This window comes from Ursus maritimus, unplaced genomic scaffold (assembly GCF_017311325.1).
Source record: "Ursus maritimus isolate PB19 unplaced genomic scaffold, ASM1731132v1 scaffold_2, whole genome shotgun sequence".
NCBI lineage: Eukaryota > Metazoa > Chordata > Mammalia > Carnivora > Ursidae > Ursus > Ursus maritimus.
The window spans coordinates 8,878,326-8,901,490 of record NW_024424452.1 but is presented as its reverse complement, the minus strand read 5'-3'; the positions used below and the strand labels follow the sequence as shown (position 1 = coordinate 8,901,490).

The window sequence follows — 23,165 nt, the reverse complement described above, 5'->3', positions numbered from 1 at the left end:
CCTGAATGCGTCGAGCACTTTCACATCTCTCTTCCTTTGCAAGAGCTTCCCTGTACTCCATCTGGCAAACCCCTGTGTGTGCTTCAAAATCCAACTCAGGCGCCCGACCCCTTTGTGATGTCTCCCTGACAGCTCCCCCAAATTAACCACACCCTCTGTGCTCCAACTCTTGTGCTTAAACTCACATTTATCCCACTGTACTATAAGTACGCTTTTGAGTGTCTGTCTCCCCAAGTAGATATGAAGCTCTCCCAGAAGAGAAACCAAGTTTCTGACTCACGTTTTAATCCCCAGTACCCAGCACAGGGCCTGGCACCACGTATGCACGGGTAATGACGATCTAAAATGAGTCAGTAAGTTAATGAAGAAGTAAGTCAGAGAGCGAGCAGACTAAGAAGGAAGAATAGATACACCTGAACAGACGCGTGTCGGGTTGCGTCCCGCCCCGCCCCCAACCCACGGAACTACATTTCCCAGAAGGCTCCGCGTCCTGGGCATGCGCACCGGAGCGCTAGGAAGCTGCGACGCCGAGTTTCACTCTGGCTACCTCCTCAGAGTCGGAGCTTCAGTCGGAGCAGTGCCCAGGCCGAAGCCGAGCCGTAGCCCGAGTGCGGCGGTGCCCTCAGCCTGCCCCCTCGCCTTCCTCGGCCTCGGTGAGGGGGCGGGCAGGCCACCTGCCTGTCGCCAGGGCTGGGGTCCCGGGGACGCGGGGGAGACCGAGCCGAGCTGGGACCGGAAGGGGGCGGGCGTGGGAGTGAGGGAGGGCTGGGCCGGGGAAGAGCCCCGGGGTGAGGTCCGGGGGGATTGGGAGGACCCGCCGCCGGGCTGGGGCAGCTGGAGGCGGGAGCGGGGGAAATCGGACACGCTGGCAGCTTGGGACAGGACCGGGTGCGAGGGTGAACGCCGGGTGGAAGCCGAAGGGCTAGCAGGGGGAGGGGCGCAGACCCTGGGAGTTTGGGGCGGTCGCGAGGAGGGTACCCCTTCCCACAGGACAGGGACGAGGCGGTGGGGCTATTGCCCCCGGACTCCGTGGTTCGGGGTGTGGATTCTGCTGGGCTCTGCCTTCAGGTGGACGACTCGCTGGAGCCCGGGGCTGTACTTTGGAAGAGTTTGCCCCCTAACTCTGCTTCCCTCGCTTCAAGGAGGGGTCGCGCTCCAGGAAACTCCTGTTTGCTGGGGCCCTGGGTTACTTTTGAGGGGTGCATAATGTATGTGGAAGAGGATTGAGAAGACGCTGTTTTCTGAAGCTGTCCTTTCGTCCACCGCCCCCTCCCCTCAAGCCAGCTGCTCTCCTCCACACTAGTTCCACTTCCCTAAGTGCCAGTAACAATGGAAATAGTGTGTGCACAGGCGCTTGGACCGTTAAGAATTAACTCAGAATATTTCTGCCTGCCATCCTAACTCCCCTAGAGTTCTATAAGATGGACTTACTGGTAGTCAAAATCAGGCTTTACCATCGGGGCAACTCTAACTAGGCCTCTTGTTCGTTCGCTGTGTGACCTTGGCCAAACTTTCACCCTTTCTGGTGTGCTAATTTTCCTGGATACTTACACTGCAGACTGGCTTGTGAAGTCCGTTTAGGCCTTTCCGTGAAAGAGCTGAGGTGTTTGTTTTTTTTCACCATCCCCTTGATTATTGAGTGGGTAGAGGGAGACTGTTGTACCTTCTGCCCTGCCCGGGCTATTGGAAAATAAATCTGGTGGTTTCCAGTCCCTAGCCGCAGCGCACAGACCCAACATCTGTGCATTCGTTTTCACTGACTGCTGTTTCTCAATTTAAAACCTGATCATCTTTTTCCTTGTTGGCAAAGGTGCCCTGGAATTTGCGTTGCTGAGTCAGCAAGGCTTTCCGATTTGCTCAGTTTTTATTGTTTGCGTTTTATATCAAGATGGGAACTCAAACAAGTCATTCCTCCTGAGGATCTAGTGTCTCCATCAAGAAGGGACAGTTTGTGCCAGCTCTCCAGAGAGAAAAGGTAAGAGCCACAGGGACTGCTCATTGCTGCCTTCTGGATCTGGTTTTCCATAGAGGAGATGGAGACTGGGGAGGGTGGAATTTGAGGTCTCCGGGATGAAAGTCAGCCTTGGGAGCCGGTTGTTGATTGCCAACTGTCTCAAATAAAGTCAAGTGCTTTCTTGCCAAGGGCTTCTCCTGTTTAACCAGTCTTAGAGCATGCTTTCCCATGGTTTCCACTTAAGGCATGCTTTATGAGGTGAAGGACACAAGTCATGATTTTTGCATCTGAACTGGAAATTTTTATTTCTTTTGCTGCACGAACAAAACTGGGTGCTGCCTTTGTGTCAAGCTCCATGCTCAGTGGCGGGGCACCCTGATAAGCAACAAGAGCTCTGTCATCTGGGAGCTCATCCTTTGGTGGAACAGTCGGACCATAGACAGTGGCAAGGCGTTGTCGGTGTGCTATGTGTTGAGGCGGGAGGAATCACAGAGCAGAACCCCACCACCACCACCACCCCCGCCATTTGTCCAGGAAGGAGTAGGAGGGAAGGTCAGCAAGCTATTGGAAGTGGATAACTAAGGTGAGTTGTGCAGGGGTAGGACTTGAAAAGGAGGGGAGAAGCCGGACAGAGGAGTCGGCATGTGCAGAGCCCAAAAGTTACGTGGTGCACCTGGGCCACTGTAAGTAGCTCACGTGGCTGGAGCAACAAGGGATGGGTGTGGGGCAGAGGAGTCTGGTGAGGTAGGCAGAGGGCTGAGTGTGGAGGGTTTTGTGGACCATGCCAAGGCTCTGGGGAGCAGGAGTTTAGCAGAAGAATTCCATGAGGGCATTTTAAACGAGCACACTGGCTTTAAAGTATGGGATGGATTAGACTGGATTATGCTCTTTGTGACTGTTTCCTTACACTATGCCAGCTTCTTTTTTTTTTTTTTTTAAAGATTTTATTTATTTATTTATTCATTTGATAGAGACAGCCAGCGAGAGAGGGAACACAAGCAGGGGGAGTGGGAGAGGAAGAAGCAGGCTCATAGCGGAAGAGCCTGATGTGGGGCTCGATCCCGGAACTCCGGGATCACGCCCTGAGCCGAAGGCAGACGCTTATCCGCTGTGCCACCCAGGCGCCCCACCATGCCAGCTTCTGATAGAGGTGGAGTTAGACATGAGATGTTGCCCTCAGTTTGCTCCTAGCCTCCTTGAAGAGATAGAATGGACGCAGAGAACTGTAAAGGGCAGACAAGGGCTGTGGAAGTTGATAAGAGGGTATTTTCTTTCACTTGGGCACCTTGAGGCATCATGGAGGTGCTGTTTAAATTGGGTCTTGAAAGCATGGGTAAGGTGAGGATGTGTGGCCAGGTGGGTGGGATTCTACATGGAGCTGAGGCATGGAGGTGGGGAAGCTGGATGTCTGTGGGGGGAGCAGTCGTTAAACTGTTGGAGATGGGTTAGGGAAGGGGAGACGTAAACAAAAAGAAGGTATTAAAGGCAAGTGTGCGGGCAAATACTGTTGATAGGGAAGGACCAGACTGTGATGGGCTCTCAGTGTCAACCCAAGGAACTTGAAGTGTATTCGGGAAGTCGACTTCGGGAGGCTCAATCTTGCACCTGCCTCTTAGGTGGACCAGGAGAGACAGAGTTGGAGAAGCCAGTTGGAAGAGAATACTTATCAGGGTGAGAGGCACAGAGGTCCCAAGCAGATGCTGGCAGCAGGGGCTGAGGAGGTGAGGAGGGAAGAGAAAGCAAGCCAAGGCAGCTGTGGGGCTGTGGGGGAAAGGTGGTGAGGAGCTAGAAACCCAGGTTTTTCTCCTAACTGCCTGGGGCCAGGGAATCCCCCGGGGGAGGGGGGAGGGGGGGAGCAGAATTAGGAAGGAAGGTGAGTCTGGCTTCCGACATATGAAAGGTGCCAAAGAGGCCAACAGGAATGGAGCCATGGGCCCCACAGAAACCATGTGCCAGGGCTAGTGCTTGGTGCTTGGGCCGAGATGTGTTTAACTGCATTCCAATCACCCAAAACAAAATCTTGAAAGTGTACGTGTAATGGTTTGATCTTTCTTCCCATCCTGAGATAACCATTATCCCCTCGCTTTCGTGTTTATGTAGTTTCATTGTACCTATGTGTTTCTAAGGAAAGTAAAAAAATATTGCTAAGATTTTGCCATGTTATTGCACGTCACCTAGTTCGTTTGTTTTCACTGTTGAATAGTCTGGCGTGAACACACCACAGTTCACGCGTCTCATCTTGCGCTGATGGGCACTTAGTTGTTTCCAGATTTCTGCTGTCGCAGATGTGCTGCTCTGGCCGTTTCCACACACACCTGTAGTCCATGTGCAGGAGGCTTTCTTGGGTATGAACTTAGGGGTGGTGTTTTGCTGGCCTATAGGGTAAATAAACGCGCTGCTTTCATAGCTGCAGTTTTCTGAGGTGGTTGCACCAGCATATGGGACTCAGTTGCTCCACATTCTTGCCATCGCTCACTATAGGCAGACTTTATTTTTGCCGATTGAATGGATTTAATGTGGGATCGTTGGGATTGTGATTTGTGTTCCTGAGCCCTGATGTTGGATAAAAATAAGCTCATTGGCGTCTGTGTTTCCTGTGAAATATTTGTTCATGATTTTTGCCAACGTTTTATTATTTACGGATTGTAAGAGTTCTTTATAGATTCTTGATTTTGATCCTTTTGTTCGTGTTGTGAATATTTTCTTTTTCTTTTTTTTTTTTTTTAAAGATTTTATTTATTTATTTGACAGAGATAGAAACAGCCAGCGAGAGAGGGAACACAAGCAGGGGGAGTGGGAGAGGAAGAAGCAGGCTCCTGTGGAGAAGCCTGATGTGGGGCTCCATCCCATAACGCCGGGATCACGCCCTGAGCCGAAGGCAGGCGCTTAACCGCTGTGCCACCCAGGCGCCCCGTGTTGTGAATATTTTCTTACAGCTTGTATCTTTCTACTTTAAGACTTCTTTTGTTGAACCGTTCTTAATTTTAACATAGTGAAATTTTGTTTGTTGGGGTTTTTTTTTTTTGTAGTCAGTGTTTTGTTTTTTTTGTAGTCAGTGTTGTGTGTCTTGTTTAAAACATCTTTTCCTGGGGCGCCTGGGTGGCGCAGTCGTTAAGCGTCTGCCTTCGGCTCAGGGCCTGATCCCAGGGTTCTGGGATCGAGCCCCGCATAGGGCTCCCTGCTCTGCTGGGAGCCTGCTTCTCCCTCTGCCCCTCCCCCTGCTTGTGTTCCCTCTCTGGCTGGCTGTCTGTCTCTCTCTCTCTGTCAAATAAATAAAATAAAATAAAATCTTTAAAAAAATAAAAATAAAAAAATAAAACCTCTTTTCCTGACCTTAGTCCTTGCCTTTACGGAGCCTATGCCCTAGTGGAGGGCCAGGTAGACAATGGCACTCAGACGTTACGTGCACGTTGGTTGTTGGCAGTGGGTGTAGGAAAGTTGTCACAGGGGAGAGAGCCTCGAGCTGCAGCTCCTCCTCAGGTGCTGGGGAGAGACGCGTCTGCAGGGGCCAGAGGCACTTTCCTACTTTTTGACAGAGAAATGGATTCAGAGAAGCATTTCCAGGACTGTGGGCGCGCGGTGATAGGTGTTGGGGGAGCGGTAGACTGACCACTCCAGTTAGTTTGCACGTCGTCTGTGGCCGTTGCCACACTATCGTGGCAGAGTTGCCCTGTGTTCTGCAAAGCCTAAAATATGGACTCTTTTGGCCCCTTAGAGGAAAAGTTTGCCGACTCCTGCCGTGGGGGGTCGTGGTAACTGTGGTAATCGGACGAGTGTGTCCTGGCCACCACAGTGGTTCAACTAGTTGTTGCCGGGTGGGTAATGAATCTAGGTCAGCGCTGCAAATGTTGCCAATTTTTCTGCTTTCCAGAAGGCAGAAATCTGGATTTCTTTTTTTTAATGGCGAATATTCCAATTTTTAAACAACAGTTCAGTTGAAAAAAAAAAACACAAAAACCAAAAAAACCCCTGAAAACTGTGTTGGCCAGGAAAAACCTATCCCACAGGCCGATGCGTCCAGCATCAGCATACCCCTTCTGTCTCGGTGGACTCTGGAAACAGATTTGGGTTTCCTTAGACCTGTGGATTCTTGGGCAGGTTGCTTATCTTCTTTTGCTTCCTGTCCTCATCTGTAAAGTCAAGCAAAGACCCGTGTCCGGGACAGTGAGGCTTGAACAAGCACCCGTGTAAGGTACTCAGTGCGTGGTGCCTTGTAAGCTCTTGGTTGGTGGCCATCGCTATAACTCCTGTCACTGCTTCCACGGCTCCCCCATTTTGAACCCCTGGGGAGGCCTGGGGACCAGGGCTCTGTCCTGACTAGCTGCCAGTGGTCACGTTGCTCCTGGCAGAGAACAGGCAGCATAGTAGTTCTCGGTGCTGGTGGAGCAGGTTGCCTACAGGGAATCGAAGGTGGCTAGGGCCTGCCCCCTGGCTACCCTGTGGCTGGCTATTTATTTAGTGAGAGAGAGAGAGAGCGCGCCAGCGCAGCACAGAGCCTCAGGTGGGGCACGATGTCACAACCCTGAGATCATGACCTGAGCTGAAATCAAGAGTTGGACGCTCAACCCACCGAGCCACCTGGATGCCCCTCCCCACCCTGAGCCCTATTTGGAAGGTTCTGCTCTGACCTACCCCTGGAGGGATCAGGCAGGCACCCACCAGGGGTGGTCCCTTCCCTTCCAGCAGCCTGGTGTGTAAGGGACAGATCATGTATTAGTGTCCTTCCATCTCTCAGAAGCCTGGTAAGTTCTGGGTGGCACCGGCTTGAGCAGTCTGTTTTAGAGACAAAAGCCCCATCTTGCAGTGTCTGCCTATTTCGGTAGTTCAGGCGCGTGGATGGTCTGTTTCATGCCTTTTCTTGGAACTCAGAGCTGGGGATGTGTCTTGGCAAAGAGGTGCCTGGTACTTTGAGGAGGTTTGTTGTCTGCGAAACCACACTGGGGTAGTTAGCAGCCATTTCAAGTAATGATGCTAAGTCGTGGTGGTGGTGGTGGTTGTTTGGTTTATATTTATGGTCTTTTAAGAGTGCTGGGCATTTTAAAGAGATGTGTTGCTGATAACGGAAGTAATACTTTCTCACTTTAGAAAATGTGAGCAGTTCAGGTAGGTAAGAAAGTTGAACCAGAGGCCTCCTATGGTTTCTCTAGTCGAAAGGCGCCGGTGTGAACACTTGGGTAGGTTTCCGTTGAGTTCCCTCTGTGCTTCTCTTACCTGGTCAAAATAGTGCTATGGCAAATATCTTTATGTCAGAGGTTTTCTGTAAGCTCCTTAGATAGATTATTGGGTCAAAGCAAGTAAAACATTTCTAAAGCACTCCGTACATACTACCACACTTCTCTGGAAAGGGTTTATCCTTCCGGGTAGGAGGACTCTATGTACTCCTGCCAGCACCAAGTATTGAAATTAAGCTTTGTTTTGTTGTTTATTTTTTTAAAACTATTTTGATAGGCAAAAAGCAGTGTTCCAATGTTTTAAATTTGCATTAAAAACAACATTTCTAGTCAGGTAGAACATTTCTTTGCCGTGTTTGTGCAGGATTGGCCTTTCCCGGGTCTGTGGGAAGGCTTCCTGCCAGGGCCCGGGTGGCTGGTTGCGCTGTCCCGAGGTCTTGGAAGGTCATGCTCCTCTTGTCAGCTGCGGGGTGTGGAGTTTCAAGCCGACCTTCTCGGAAAGGCCCCGGAGGAGAGGCGGCTTAGGAAATAGGCCTGGGCTCGCTGGGTTCCCGTCCATGCTCGTCAGAACTCTTCCGTTCTGCAGAACAGCATCCTGGGCCTCTGAAGAAGTAGGCATGGAGGCCATTTCTGTGTCAAAAACAGCAGCCCACGTTCCTGCATTTTACGTATCAGTGAGCATTTGCAAATAGGTTCCGGTGCTCATCAGAGGCCGGAAACCCGTCCAACCACCTGAGTGGTGGAGCCTACAGAAGGGAGGGTGATTGTCCCAAAGTCACCCAGGGTGGAGTGCACTTGCCCTTGCCCACTGTGTGTGTGTGTGTGTGTGTGTGTGTGTGTGTGTGAGAGAGAGAGAGAGAGAGTGAGAGAGCCGAGGGGGCTTCTGACCGTTATGTCCATCTCCTCCCAGGACAGTGGAGGGTGGGAGCCAGCCACTGTCCCAGTGTGGACGAGAGGGTGAACTGCTGAGCCCCGGCATGCATGAAGCCGGTACATACTTCGGTGGGCTTTGGAGGGATGAAACGGGGTCCTCGCATGTTGGCAAGGTGACGATCACTCCATGTGAGCACTGCCTGAAAAACCACACTCGGGGCCCTCTTTCCAGAGGCTGCAGCCGTCGTGGGATCCACTTGTGTGGTTTCTGCACCCGGAGGCCCACACTTAAGATGATTTTCACTCAGATTCTTGTGCCAGCTCAGATCTTGTTCTGAAGCTCTTCTAAATCCTCTGCTGATAGAAAGACTCTGGGACACATGTAACTTTTTTCTGTTGTGCGAAAACACCTCCCTGGTAGGACAGCAGCAATCCTCTGTTTCTCACCGCGCAGCGCTGTGGACAGGATTTGCAGGTAAATCCGGCAAGAGGATGCCAAGGAAAGCAAGAAGGTATTTCTTTTGTTGTTGATATTGTTGATATTTTCTGAAAAGGAACTTTGGGCTCATCCTAAGAAGTAATATGACCACTGTGGAACATCAGCTACAGAAAGAGGTAAACACAGCAAAACAAAACCATCATTCCATCACTCCTGTTAACATTTCAGAGTTGTTCCTTGCAGCCTTTTTTCCCCTTCCTTCCAGCCTTTTTAAATTTTTTATTTAATTTTTTAAAGATTTTATTTATTTATTTATTTATTTATTTGAGAGAGACAGTGTGAGAGCACAAGCAGGGGGAGCAGCAACGGGAGAGGCAGAAGCAGGCTCCCCACTAAGCAGGGAGCCCAGTGCAGGGCTCCATCCTGAGGCTGTCTGCTGTGTGTCCAAAGGTGGACGCTTAACCTACTGAGCCATCCAGGTGCCCCTTAGCCTCCCCCCCCTTTTTTTTTTTTAAGTTTATTTATTTTTAGTAATCTCCACACCCAGCATGGGGCTTGAACTCACAACCCCAAGATCAGGAGTCTCACGCTCTTCCAACTGAACCAGCCAGGTGCCCCAGTTCTTAATTTCTTTTGGCCTCAGTTCTCTCACCTATAAAGTGGGCGACAAGCCCTACCTTCAGCGGCACTTGAGGGTTGAGAGATCCTGGAGGACCAGAGCGCCCCAAGTAGGTGCTCAGTAAACGACACTCCCTCCTGCCTAACAGCAGAGCGGGTGCTGTTCCGAATCCTGGATTTCATATTTGTCATGAGCGTCATCATAGGTCCATAAGCCTTTTGTAAACATCTTTCAAGACTCGTATTCCATCATCAGGATATACTGTAAGTTCTCTAAGAATTCCCTTATTGGAGGTGCTTAGTTCCAGATTGAGGCTTTTTTCCCGTGGCCAATTATAGTAATGATTATTTTCATAATTAAGAGCACCCTCAGTAGCCCCTGTCATTAAGAGCCGAAACAAATTAGGGTTTGAACTACAGCTTCACGATGGCTGCAGAGAGTGGGCGCCTTGACACGGCCCTGGTGCGTCTGTAATCGCTGTGTTCAAGTGGAACGCCAGTGGGCGTTTCTGGGCCCCGCTTCAAATGTGCCCCAGGTCCCAGGAGCAGGAGGTTCTCCTCCCTTTTGTCCGCTGGTGTTTCAGACCCCCTGGGATATTAGGCATCCAAAGAGCTGAAGCCCCAGCTTTGGGTCAGCCCCAGCTCTGCCTTCAGGGAGTTCCTGTTCCAGTGGGGAGACAGACACTGAAACCAATAAATGCGGTCGTTCGCATTCGGGTATGTGCAACAGGCTTGGAAGACGCCCAGGGGGTTGGAGCCAGCGCTTTTCTGGTGAGGGTGCGGGTCGGAGGGCTCAGGAGAAGGGGGTGTTGCGGCTGAGTCTGGAAAGATGGGCACGGTCGCTTGGGTTCTTTGGTGGAGAGAGGACTGAAGTCTGGACACATGTAGCAGCAGGATCAACAGGTAGGAGGCGGTAAGCATTGGCTTTGAATGTTCTGGCACTTGCTAGAATTGGTCGTGGCTGGACCTAAGGAGGAGGCCGTGGTATGACGGGGGACAGTGACCGTGTGCCATGTAGCCTTCCTCTCTGGGTCTCCAGTACCCCAACAGTGCCTGGCTGAGGGTGAGCCCTTGGTGTGTGGAGGCCCAGTGCTTTTATGAAGAGCCTCAGCTGCAGTTCCAGCCCGTATCTCTCAGGCTGTTTGGCAGAGTTCTGCGAGTTGGTTCATCTGGGGATGTGCGGACATGCTGGAACATACCACGTGTGCTGATATACGGGAGGCCCCCGCTGCTTGAGAGATGAGTGATGCCTGCCAGGAGGAAAGTCCGGGCTCAGGATTAATTGGCTCTGAAACCAGTCCTGTGATTTGTACCTGGATGTGGTTACAGAGACTTCTAATTGCAGTCACTGAGCTAATAAACCAGCCAGCCCAAGGGCATCCCAGGTCTGCGCCTGCAGAGCGGGCTGTGTGCTTTCGTTGGAGCAGTCGGCGGTTCCCTGGCAGCCCTGGCACCCGCAGGTGTGCTCGGACTTCTCGCAGGCCTGACTCATCCGTCGCCCGCGTTCTCAGGCTGTGCAGCTCAGCGCCGCCCTGAGCCACCGCTCCTCCCCCGGACTTGAAGGGTGGGGACGGAGGTCCTGGGGTGGCAGCGGGGGTGGGGTGCAGGGAAAGGGAGGGAGGACAGGTGTGCCGGCTGTCTGTTGTGTGCCTGGCGCTGTGCTGGGTACTCTGTACAGAGTTGTCGGAACGCCAGTGAAAAGCACTGAGAACAGATGTTGGCATCACCATTTTCAGGTGGGAGAAAGCAAACTTGGAGAGCTTCGGTACCTTCGGCAAGATGATACAGCAAGTAGAGTAAGCCTGTGCCTGTTCGTTTTCACGCGCTGCTCCAGATCTGCCTTCCTCGTGGGGCAGGGGTCTTGGGCCTTCTTGAAACCTTGGTGGTGCAGTCCTGTCTCAGGGACAGCAGCGAAAGCCCAGGGTCCCAGCCTTATTACGAGTTGTGTAAGCAAGTCCCAGCCACTCCCTGGTGCTCGGTTTCCTCATCTGCAAAATGGGGAGACGATTCAGTGTTTGTACGTGAAGGGTTTGTGCAGGAATCAGAGCAGGTGGTGTGACTGGGAACCCTGGGCCCTGGGGTGGGGTGCGTGCTCTAACAGTTGAGGGTGCTCAGGACTTGGGATGGAGTCTCCTCTCTCCTCCCTTTCTCACCGGGGCCTGTAAGTGGAGCCCGAGGTAGAGTCGGGCTGAGCTTTCCTGTCCAGGAAATGGGCATTAGAGCTGGGTTGATCCTGTCACATAGCAGTATCTGTGTGTCCTTCAGTAAGACCTTTTTTTTTTTTTTAAAGATTTTATTTATTTATTCGACAGAGATAGAGACAGCCAGCGAGAGAGGGAACACAAGCAGGGGGAGTGGGAGAGGAAGAAGCAGGCTCATAGCGGAAGAACCTGATGTAGGGCTCGATCCCATAACGCCAGGATCACGCCCTGAGCCGAAGGCAGACGCTTAACCGTTGTGCCACCCAGGCGCCCCCTTTCAGTAAGACCTTGACCTCTTTTGAGCCTTGTCACAAAGTGGAAGTACCTCCTTGTCAGTCTGTTAGGCGTACGTGAGACAAGTGTGTGTGGCATTTGTCACTAAATTGGTCCTGTTCCTCCGGTACTCTGGAGGCCTGGCACGGTGCATTGCTTCAGGGTGTGGTGCTCATCTTCAAACAGCTGTAGGCTACTTCCTGTTCAGCTGTGTTTTGAACTGATGTGTATATAACACTTAGGACATGACAAGGCCTCTTCCGGGGCTGGTGATACAACTGCAGACGAGGCCGATTCCCCGGCTTGCTGCTGTCCTAGGGGCAGTAAGATCTGGAACGTCATTCTATCCATACGTGTCTGTAGGCATCAGAGTGCTGGTTGGTGCCGCAAGCAGCTCACATGATGGGTGGCCAGGCAAAGCCTCCCTGAACCACGCAGCCTGGGCCTCCAGGCTGAGTAGAGTTGACAAGGGAAGAGGATGGGATGGGGTGGCCAGGAGAGGAGCGTCTCAGAAGATGGATGCAAACTTTCTGGGCCTGGCCGGTGGTCAGCGAGGCCCAGCCTGGGGTGCAGAGAGGCCGGGCTTCAGCATCTATGAGATTTTAGTGTTTCTCTAGGGTACCCTTTGTGGCTAATGATGCCTCCTGGGGCAGCCTGGAGACCTTGGCGGAGCTAGAACCGTGCTTTGCGTCCAAGCTCTGCCGTTGACCCTCTGGGTGTCCTTGAGCCATCCCCCTCTCCAGTCCTTTCTGAGACGCAGGTTTTTCCCATCTGTCGAATAGCACGTGTCTCACAAACAACTCCAAACCCGCTTTGGAAACAGAGTCTCCACCACACAGTGTAAGTGAGGGGTCACCACGGCCTCAGTGCACGAGGGATTTGGGCTTACTCATGAAAACACAGGCTAAGAGGATACACTCAATAGTTAGGGCAGAGGGAAATGGTTAGTAAAAAGAAACTGGCCTGGTGATTAGCACACAGAATTCACGCCACTGAATCTCCGCGAGCATTTGCAGAGGCAGGTAGGATGCATGTCTGACTGAGTTCTTCCTCTGGCTGCCTGAGCAAAGAGACAGGATCAGATACTTGACTCACAACGCTCTTAAGGTATTAGGGGGAAAAGTGATTGTGGAAAAGTAGAGTTTTTTTGCCCCCGCACTGAGGCCGACTCTGGGGGACGTGATTGGTAACTGTTTGTCCTATTCACAGGTCTTCTGGAAGCACTGGGCAATGACCCTGAGACTCCAGCCCAGAGTGGTCTGAAACCATTTGGGAAAGCAGAGGGAGTTCGGGGGAAGATGGCCATGGCCCCAGGCCCTTCCCTGGCTCAGGCGTACGCCAGCCCCGTGGCAGTGGCTGTGTGGGAGTGGCAGGACGGGCTGGGCACCTGGCACCCCTACAGTGCCGCCGTCTGCAGCTACATCGAGCAGCAGTTCGCCCAGCAGAAAGGCCAGCGCTTTGGGCTGGGGAGTCTGGCCCACAGCATCCCCTTAGGCCAAGCTGACCCCTCGCTGGCCCCTTACATCATTGACCTCCCCAGCTGGACCCAGTTCCGCCAGGACACTGGTAAGACACTTCCTGCCTCTAGTATGTGTTGGAGCGCCCGTGTTGGGGTCATATATAGGAGAGACTCTCAGAGCTTCGTCCTGTTCCTGAAACACGTTCAGTTGGGAGGCAGGTGCTGTGAGTGGTACGGGTACCACAGTATGAGATGTGCCGCTCAGTGGTCAGGAGTACCTTGAGAGCACAGCGCAGGGGCCCTCTCAGCGCCTTCCCCCTTGTTTCCCAAACCCAAAATGCCTGTGTCCACCTGCAGAGATTGGAGGGTCTTGCAGACAGGCCGGCACGGAGGTAGCGTGTGATGCTAGTAACCGGGGCCTGGTGATGAGTCCTGCCTCCGCTGCACATGTGTATGTGACCTGGTTACACAGGTTACTGCACTCCCCCATGTGCTCATGTGTGGGTTTTTATATGTTTTGATCAGTATTACTGAGAATGGAACCACCAACTTCCTCCTAGAGCTGTGTGCCCTGTCCCTCTAACCCAGGGGTTCTCAATTAGAGGGGATTTTCCGCCCCAGGACATTTGACAGTGTTCGGAGACATTTTTGATGGTCACAGATGTGGGGCAGGGAGCCACTGGCTTCTGGTCGGTAGAGGCCAGGGGTGCTGTAAAAACGCACAGTCTAGCCCTGTGCCAAAGAATGCTTGGCCCAGGATATCACGGGGCTGGGACTGAGAAATGCTGCTCTGGTCCCTACGGCAGGGTCCTCGAGTGTGTGAGGGCTAAGGCTTCCAATCAGTTGGATACAGAGGGAAGTCCCTGCCTTTCTGATGTTTGCAGTCCAGTGAGCAAGGGAGCACACAAGATACATAACGTGGAAATTGTGTATCGTGTTAGGTCACAGTGAGTGTTAATCAGGGAATGGAACTGTGAAGTATTGGGAGAGATGAAAGTTTGAACTCAGGTGGCCAGGTTACCAGGAAGGAACGAAGACAGACCCAAGGCAGGGGCAGGCTGTCTCTTGAAGGAACTTTGGCTTTTATTCTGAAAGGGGGAGTGGTGGAATTTTTGGGCAGGGGAGTGCTGTAATCTGATTTGGAGGTGAAGAGTAGTAGCCCTCTGGCTGCCACGGAGGCAAGGGTGAAGGTCAGGAGACCAGTAGAAGCGAATTGTGGTGATCATCTTTTGGCAAGTGCTATTGGGAACATGGTCCAAATTCATTTTCTTCTTTTTTCTCTGTAATCTTCAGGTTCGGTTTATTAAGAATATAAGCTAACCACAGGGTGTTTCCCAGTAGTTGTTACTTGAGAAGTCACAGGGAATGGTACATCCATGTAAGGGACTTATGTAACCATGAATAATGAGTTTTATTAAGTTTTAGAAACATAAGAAATACTCCCTAATAGCCCAAAAAGTTTTCAGTGTGATCGTCCGCTCCCTAAGTGTACGTGCGTAGGAGACCAGATGGGAGGAAATGCATGGCAATGTATGGTTGGTCTTGATTGTTGGATTATGGATGGTTTAATTTTCTTTATTTTTTTCATTTTTTTTAAGTGGGGCTACGTTATTTTTCATCACTAGAAATATTTTGAAAAAGCCTGGAGTCTGAGCCACAGCTGTTCTTTGACCTAAGTTCTCAGCATCCCCCACTCTTACCAAGAAGCACAGGGCCCCGTCTGTCACTAGATCCCTGTGGGCCCAGTTTCTTTCTTTCTTTTCTTTCTTTTTCTTTGTCTTTCTTTCTCTTTTTCTTTCTCTCTCTTTCTTTCTTTTGTTCTTTTCTTCTTCTGTTTTTTAGATTTTATTTATTTATTTGAGAGAGAGCATTTGAGCATAAGCAGGGGGAGGGGTAGAGGGAGAGGGAGAAGCAGGCTCCCGGCTAAGCAGGGAGCCCAACTTGGGACTCGATCCCAGGACCCTGAGATCATGACCCGAGTTGAAGGCAGATGCTCAATTGACTGAGCCACCCAGGCAACCCCTCCACCCCAGTTTCTTTACCTAGAGGGAGCTTTCTGCCCTTCCTACCCAAAATTTGGAAAGCATAACCGGTGCCAGTCCTAAGGTCAAATAGCAGCATGACCCTATACACACTGTGACTGTGTTGGTTTATTTTGGTTGTAGAAAGAGAATTTTTAAACTCCTTCTGTTTCGGGGGGCTGGCAGATTGACCATTTATGTGTCTTCCTTTTCGAACAGGCACCATGCGGGCTGTGCGGAGGCACCTGTTCCCCCAGCAATCAGCCCCCGGCCGGGGCATCGTCTGGGAGTGGCTGAGTGACGACGGCTCCTGGACGGCTTATGAAGCCAGTGTCTGTGACTTCCTGGAGCAGCACGTGGCCAGGGGCAACCAGCTCGTGGACTTGGCTCCCCTGGGGTACAACTATACCGTCAACTACGCCACCCACACGCAGACCAACAAGACTTCGAGCTTCTGCCGCAGCGTGCGGCGCCAAGCAGGACCCCCGTACCCGGTGACCACCATCATTGCTCCACCAGGCCACACGGGAGTCGCCTGCTCTTGCCATCAGTGCCTCAATGGCGGTGGGACTGGCCCGGTGTCAGGCCGCTACCGCCACTCCATGACCAACCTCCCCGCATACCCTGTCCCCCAGCCCCCCCACAGGACCGCCATTGTCTTTGGGGCCCACCAGGCCTTTGCCCCGTACAACAAGCCCTCGCTCTCTGGGGCTAGGTCTGCACCCAGGCTGAACACCACCAACCCCTGGGGTGGGGCGCCACCCTCCCTGGGGAGCCAGCCCCTCTACCGCTCCAGCCTCTCCCACCTGGGACCGCAGCACCAGCCCCCAGGATTGTCCACTGCCAGTGGAGCCAGGTATCTCGTGTTTTTGAGGGTCGGTTCGTGTACCTGCGCGCCGCGTCGGCAGGCTCGGGTTTCTGCTTTTATCTAGCTGGGGAGACGCGCCCGAACACCTGCAGGCCTGGGCCCTGCCGCCTTGGTTGTCGCTGCTGTGGCACGTGGTGCCCAGGTGCCGGCCCTCCACAGCCTTGCCTTGCCCGGAGCCTGCCTGACGTCCTGTAGCTGGGTGCTGGTGGTGGCCTCGTGGGTTAGAAGCAGCAGTGCCTTCCTTCGCGTGGGAGAGTCGGGCTCTCTGTAGGGCAGGTAAAGGCCTCCGAGCTGCGCCTGCGTGTCACATGGCTCAGCTGGGTACCTGAGGGCATTTCATCGACTCCTCTGTGCTGGGCACCGAAGCCACAGACGTGGAAGGTTCAGTCCCCTCCCACTCGGCCAGGCGAAGGCCGTGAGCCCAGTTTTGGCGCTTAACGGTTGAGGAGAGAGCAAAATGCTGCGTGTGTGGTGGGTGGCAGCAGGTGGCTTCCGCGCTGGTACAGTCGGCCCAGTGTCTGGGCTCTGCGCCTGGAGGAGGATGGTGAAGTGGGCCCCACCTGGACTGGAAGGCACCGAACAGTCAGGGGAGCCCTGGAGTGGCCAGTGGGGGGGTGTTCCTGGGGTGCCGGGAGACGCGTCGCTGACGAGGGGCCTTGTTAGGGCACGTTATTGAAGGCGTTGGGCTTGGAGAACATTCAGAGACTTCTGAACGTTAGCCGGGATGGGGGCTGGTTTCTGAGAGGGTGACCGGCATCTGCACACGGGCCTGTGGCCGCCCTGCCTCCCCTATTGGATTGGACTGACGTCGGCCTCGAGTGTGTTTTAAAGCTGGGTTTCAGAGGACCCTGCAGCTTCTATAAGGCACGGCGACGACTGCCTTTCACTGAGTGCACACAGCGCGCACACGCAGGGCGGCGTGAGCGAGTGATTTCAGTAATCCTCGTAATGGTGGTGGTGTCTCAGCTTACGGGTGAGCACACTGAGGTTGGCAGGACAGCCAGCAAGGGGCAGAGCTGGAATTCAGCCCAGGCCCCAAAGGAGGCCGTGAGGGCCACACAGAGATCGTGAAGCTCTGTTAAAGGCGGAGTGAGGGGGAGACAGAGACGTCCTGAGGGATGAGTGTGGAGGAGTCCGTAGGCAGGAGGGGGTGGGTCAGGGCATCTTCCTGGGCATCTTCTCCTTCAGGGACCGGGGGCATGTGGACCAGAGGTCTTTCTGGGTGGGGTGACAGGAGCTTTCCCTTGGCCTTCTCCCTGGATTTTCACATAGGCATTAGCAAGCGGGGCTCTGTGCTGTCCCTGCCCCACCCAGTGTTCTGTGAGGCCCCCTCCAGGATGTGGGTCAGAATCTTTCAGAGAAACGTATGCTGTCTGCCAGCCCAGAATGGTTATCAGCAGGGCTAGGGCTTCTTCTAGGTCAGTTTTGCTGAGCCTCCTGGGGCTTCTTAAGTTCTTACAGAATTATTTTGAGGCACATTTCTAGATAGTTCTAGAGCTGGGATTCTGGGATCAAGCCAGGTGACTTAATTAATGGGCTTTGTTGCTTTCTCCTGGTATGGGGCTCCCATTGGTCTCCCCTGATACTTCTCTGGCGTCCCCCCTCCCCAGCCTGAGGGCCCAAGGGACTGCCAGAGTGGGCCCTCCTGGTACAGGCCAGGTGAGTTACAGAAGGGAAGGTGTCTGGGCCAGACGGTCTTACCTCTGCTTCTGGGCCATGCGTGTTGTTACTTGCCCTGCTTGCCTTGGTTGTAAGCCAGGCGGGGAACCAGGCCAACTGGCTCTGTTAGTTGAAACCGCCTCAAAGGGGCCTGCCTCGTGAGGTGGGTGTTATCTTTATCTCCTCCAGCTCTTCAGGAGCTGGGAGAGGCCTATCCCTCCCTGTTTTGAAAAACAGGGTTTCCCCATGTTTGTAGGGCGGGCCTCTTCAGTTAAGCCAGAGGGGGGCTCAATGAATACCTGGCCTCTTGACCCAGCAGAGCCAGGCGAATCAAAAACACGTGACACCTTGGTCTCCCTAGGGGCCATGGTACAGTTCTCCAAGCTGAATGTATGTCAACTGCGTTAGGTGGAAATTTCCCAGAGGGCAGCAGGGCTGGTGGCACCATGGGCTGGGGAAGCCTGGGAACCAGACGTATTTACTGGTAGCCACTGGGAAGAACATTCGAGTGAGCGAAATCACAATTTGTGGAACCCATGTGGTTTTTATTTTGGAACCCGTGTGGTTTCAGATCGCTTCTTGCTCAACCTGGGTAAAACCTTGGCTGTCGGACTTCCTTGTGCCCCGGGAGCCTTTCTGAGTAGGCAGTAACGCGCTGAGCTGCCGGGTTTAAGAAAATTTCCTGGTAGCTGAACTTTATCCCTTTAAGCACCAAAACTTGTGTTTTAATGATGTTGGACAGAAACTTTCCAAAGTGTGTCATGCACACTCTTGTCTTCTTTAGTAGAGGGTGTGGTGGCTTCACGTTTTGATGACTTGAGGTGGTGATCGTGACCTGCCTTGTGTTGCAGCTTTGGTGTGGCTGGGCTTCGGGGCAGCTTGACCCTGGCCTGAGTGGCCCTCGGACATGGCTCTCCCAGTTTGCTTCCATCTGCTCCATTCTCGCTGCTGCTATTCTCCCGGCCTCTAAAAGCACTCCGCCTGGCTTGCATGCTGTCCGCCTGGCTTGCATGCTCCAGTCCCAGGTCCCGGGTGGCCGGGGGAGACGGGATGCGGTTTCCTCCTCACTGGCTGTAGGCCCTCGGGTCAGCTCTGTTCCCTTCCCATGTCTCTCTTCCCCCTCTCCTAAGATTAAGGAGTTGGGCTGGGAAGTCTGAAGTTTCTTTTTGCTCTAATATTGTGGTTTTCGGGATTTCCGTGGGGGCCCTGCGGGAAGGTGCCTGGCGGCCCTTCAGCTTTCCTTTATATCCCCTTGGCTCCTCTGAGAATAGGGTGACACTGGACATTTGTATTGGGCTGCAGATTAAACCTCACAACCACCCTGAGGGCCTTTTGGAATTATTTGCCTCTTATAGATAGAGAAATTAAAGCTCAGAAAGGGGACTCAACCTGGCTGAGGGCACACAGCATGAAGCCAGAGGTGGTGCTGGAAGGGAGTGGCTCCAGACCCCACATCTAGTGCTCCTTGTACGGCACCTGCTGTCAGGGCTTGTTCGTTGGTGCTGGCTCACTGGCCTGTGGGGAGCTGGTGGGAGGCTTTGCGTTTCCTTGCTCCAGCCTCCCATCTCTGCCCCTTGCACGGGAGTGTCACATCCAGCCTTTGCAGAACACTGGAAGTCCTCACGTCTCATGTTCTGAGCTCCATTTGGAAGCTCCTGGAGATAGTCCCAGACAAGAAAGCCAGCTTGGGCCTAGTAAGTAAACCCACGGACAGGGGAGGCCGTGACTGGAAGGAATTCTCAGGGAAGGGCACTCTATGGGGCAAATAGTGCCCATGTTAGGGAACATTCTGCCCTTCTCGTCTATTGGAGGATGGTGGAGGGGGATTCATGACCTCCAAGGTTCTGTTCACCTTGAGAGTCCCCATCTTGGGAACCTTTTACTGCTCTCATCACCGCAGAGAAACATCTGGGGGAGGAACTGGGATGAGTGATAGGGGAAGTGGCAATAGTGAGAGACCCACAGAACTTAGTCACAGTTCCTGGCCCCAGTTCCAGAGCGAGCTTCCCAGTGGGAGCCTTAATGCCTGTCTGCTTTCTGCTCCAGTTCTCAGTAGTGGAACCTAAGGCCTTCTCCCTCAGATATGTGCTGCTCCCCAGCAAAGGAGGACCCCACTTCTGGGACCCCCTCTGGGTCAGCGATGAGTACCCAGCTAACTTGGAGTTGTTGAGCCAGGCTTCGGCTTTCCGGCTTCCTGGCTGAGAGGGCTCAAGCTCTGTGTCCCCTCTAGAGGTGGCTTGGGAGCTGAAGGATGCCTGGAAGGGCTCTGTCCTCTGGAACTCCCTCGCCTCTAGAACCTGAGAATTGCAAAGACCGTCAGAGATTATCTACTTTCCTTTAAAAAATCAAAGTGGAGACACAGGCTCAGGATGGGGCATGGTGGTTGCTCTGAATTAAACGGTTTAGTGGGGCCATGAGCTCAGTTAGGGCGGGTATTCTGAACGCCCAGCTCTTCCATTGCATTATCAGAGCTCTGCAGAGCCAGGTCCTTTGTTCTCTCGGGCTTGAGAGTAGCTGAGGAGGGCAAGAAGCCCTGATCTGGGTAGTGTCACCCAAGTGATTCTCTTTGGAGAGAAGACAGAAATGAAAACAGAACAACCTCTTTACTCAAACAAATACCGGAGCACCTGCTGTGCTCCCAGCCCCGGGCCGGGGCCCTGGCAGCTTCAGCACCGGCTGAGCGTAAGGTTCTGGTTTGGATCAGAACCGGCCAGCTCCCTTTAGTTTCCGCCAGCGGGATCTGTGCCCCCTGGGGCTGGTGGTGGGGAAGGATCTGGGGCAGCAGCTTCCAGAGGCACTGGCCATGAACCAGACAGGTTGTTGGTTTGCTGGCAGCCGCAAGGGTAGCACAGTAGATCAGAGCTGCCCATCCTTTCCTGAACACCTTCCCGGCTCCAGGCGAGGCCCAGTGGAACAGACGAGTGTGGCCTGGCCCTGTCCTTGGGGAGCTCCAGTGTGGGGACTATGCGAAAGGGTTTCATAACCCTTCTGCTGTCGCCATCTTTAACATGGGCAGGAATGGACCGGAAGACCCAGGGATAGGGGTGGCGGGTCGGCGGCGGAGGGTGGGGGTTTGTCAGGTCTCTCAGGCCATCTGAAGCAACCATTCTCCAGTGTGGGGCTCCCCCCAAACCACAGTGGCATAGATTTATTATCATTTGAAAAATACAATGGCTTTAAACCAAATGAATGACCCAAACGTAGTTCCTGTGGGAAGCAAGACCCTCATTTAAAAAAAAAAACAAACAAACCTTAATTTTGAACTGATTTTAGATTTACAGAAAGGTTAAAAAATAGTACAGAGTTTCCATCATTCCCTTTCTTGACTTATCTTGTAAAGCCAGACAGTTGCCATCATGGCGGCATTACTATTAACCAAGGACTTTCTCCATTTTCACTTTGTCCGCTGTTGCTCCCGTTCTGTCCCAGGATCCTGTGGGATCCCACCTCACATCCAGTTGTCTGCTCCCCATCCTCCCTTCAGCAGGAGTTTCTCCATCTTTATCATCCATAACCTTGACACTTTTGAAGAGTTACTTTGTCGAATGTCCTTTAATCAGGGCTTGTTAGTTGCTTTCTCACGCTTGAGGTTATGCAGTTTTGGCAAGAACCACAAAAGTGGTGTTATGTCCTTCTCAGGGGTTGCTGATATTGATTGGTCATATCACTGGTGATATTGGTCTGGAGTACATGTTAGAGTGGTTTCTGCCGGATTTCCCCTGTCCAGATACCGTCGAGTCCTCATTCTGACAAAGCTAGTGAGCTCAAAATTCTTTTAGAATTGTCTTCAGAGTCTGCATTGCCCGGGAAAACATATTTTGGACAGTTAAGGCTTCCTTCTTGATCGCTTGTAAACTGCTGAGTCTCCCACTCCAGCAGTGTTCTTTCCCATCACGGCTCCGGCCCCGCCTGCTGATGCTTCCCTGCCTTTTCGCCTGGTTTGGAGTTTGACTTTCCCTACTTGATGTTGGCCGTGGTGGTGGGCTCCGCATCCTCGGTATTCAGCTTCTCTAGGTGAGTTTGGGTCTGAGAGTGGTGAAATTCAGATTTCTTTGCTCCTCTTTCCAGTTATCAGGGTCTTAAATAAAAACAACAGCCGTCCAGGAGTGCTCACTCACACAGAGGCGGCCATGCTAAGTGAAGCCGCTCCCCAGTTTTCTCATCTTGGGCTGGCTCTGGCTCTTGTTTCTGCTAAGTTGTCTCCTCCATTCAGCTTTGTTCTCTCTTCTCCCCAAGTGCCTCCCTCCCCAGCGGTCTTGCGAGCGGCCCTGGGAACGTCCCTGCCGTGGTGCCCGTGCAGATGCCGAAGCCCAGCCGGGTCCAGCAAGCCCTCGCAGGTAGGCACCCTGCTGGTCTTGGGTTCCAGAGCGGGCTGGGTCTGGCAGGGGGCAGGACGTGGAAGCGGTAGGAGAATGCGTGGGGCGGGGTCTCATTACCCTCTCCGTTCTCCTGGGGGGGGGGGACACGTGGCTCTTTTCCGTGGTGGCATACCCTCAGTGAGTGAGCCTGTCTCTCGGGGGGCGGCCTGCCTGATGACAGTGGGTACCCTGGTGTGGACTTTTCCCCATCTTTGAAATTTCCACATCGCTTTGTTTTTTTAATAAAGATTTTATATATTTATTTGACAGAGGGCAGGAGAGAGAGTGAGAGAGAGAGAGCACATGCGGGGGGAGCAGCAGAGGGAGAGGGAGAAGCAGGCTCCCCACTGAGCAGGGAGCCCAAAGCGGGACTCGATCCCAGGACTCTGGGATCATGACAGCAGAAGGCAGATGCGTCACCGACTGAGCCACCTGGGTGCTCCTCCACGTCACTTTAATTACGGTTTGACTCACTTGTCCGTCCTGAAATGCTTTACGCATTTCCCTGAAGGGGCCCTCTGGGGACTCAGCTGTCTTGGCTGGAGTTACGCTTTGAGTAAGTGGCTTTGCGTCCACCTCGATCTTTTGTTAATCATACACCTTTGAACTTCTTAAAATTCCTTTTATAGGTTAGGGAGTTACTGGAAGTTACTTTTTAATGAGTGGGAAAGGCAAAGTGTCATAGAAAGGTAGGCAGGGGGAAGTGTAGTGAGGTTGAAGCAGGAGAATAAGGTAACCCAAGTCTGTGTGTTAAGTGACTCACCGTAGGAGCACGGGGTGGGGGGGGGCGGTTTGAGGGGACAAGCCTGGGGCAGGGAGACCCGTGCGGAGCCCAACTCCATGGCTCAGGGGAGCTAGCGAGGGCCTCACTCGGGCCTCGGCAGTGGTGGAGGTAAGAGCTTCTGACTTGGTGACTCGGTGGGTCTCAAGAGAGAAGGAATGGAATGAGGCCCAGTGTGTGGCTGTCCACGTTACCGAGGCATTAAGGAGGGGCTTTGCGTGTATCTTCCTTCGTTTCTTCCCAGTAACAGCTCTGTGAGGCCAGAACTTTTATTCCCATTTTATACTTGAGTAAACTGAGCCTTAGAGAGTCCCAGAAACTTCTCAAGATCAGCTGGCCAGCCCTTGGCAGAGCTGGGACTCAGCCCCAGGCATTCTTGGCCCCAGAACCTGGGTTCTCAGCAGTTACACTGTGCTGCTCCCAAGTCCGGTGGGAGCATGGGGAGGGGCGGGGGGCGCTGCCCGTGGTCGTAGCCCGGCGGAGCTGTCCC

At 53.1% G+C, this 23,165-nt stretch overlaps 1 protein-coding gene across 5 annotated transcripts in view; it reads left to right on the top strand.

Annotated features, from left to right (window-relative positions):
• Positions 1–506: 506 nt before the first annotated feature.
• Positions 507–23,165, top strand: part of DTX2 (deltex E3 ubiquitin ligase 2) — a 35,588-nt gene continuing 12,929 nt past the window's right edge. For 2 of the 5 annotated variants that reach the window (XM_008698534.2, XM_008698529.2), the window contains exons 1-5: positions 507–653; positions 1,811–1,975; positions 12,739–13,095; positions 15,229–15,865; positions 21,773–21,873. In XM_008698534.2, coding sequence (XP_008696756.1) covers positions 12,828–13,095; positions 15,229–15,865; positions 21,773–21,873 — 1,006 coding nt within the window. In that variant the 5' untranslated portion in view covers positions 507–653; positions 1,811–1,975; positions 12,739–12,827. Of the gene's footprint in view, positions 654–1,810; positions 1,976–9,867; positions 10,620–10,791; positions 10,852–12,738; positions 13,096–15,228; positions 15,866–21,772; positions 21,874–23,165 lie in introns of those variants that run through there. The other 3 variants (XM_008698530.2, XM_008698531.2, XM_008698532.2) reach the window with 3 other exon arrangements.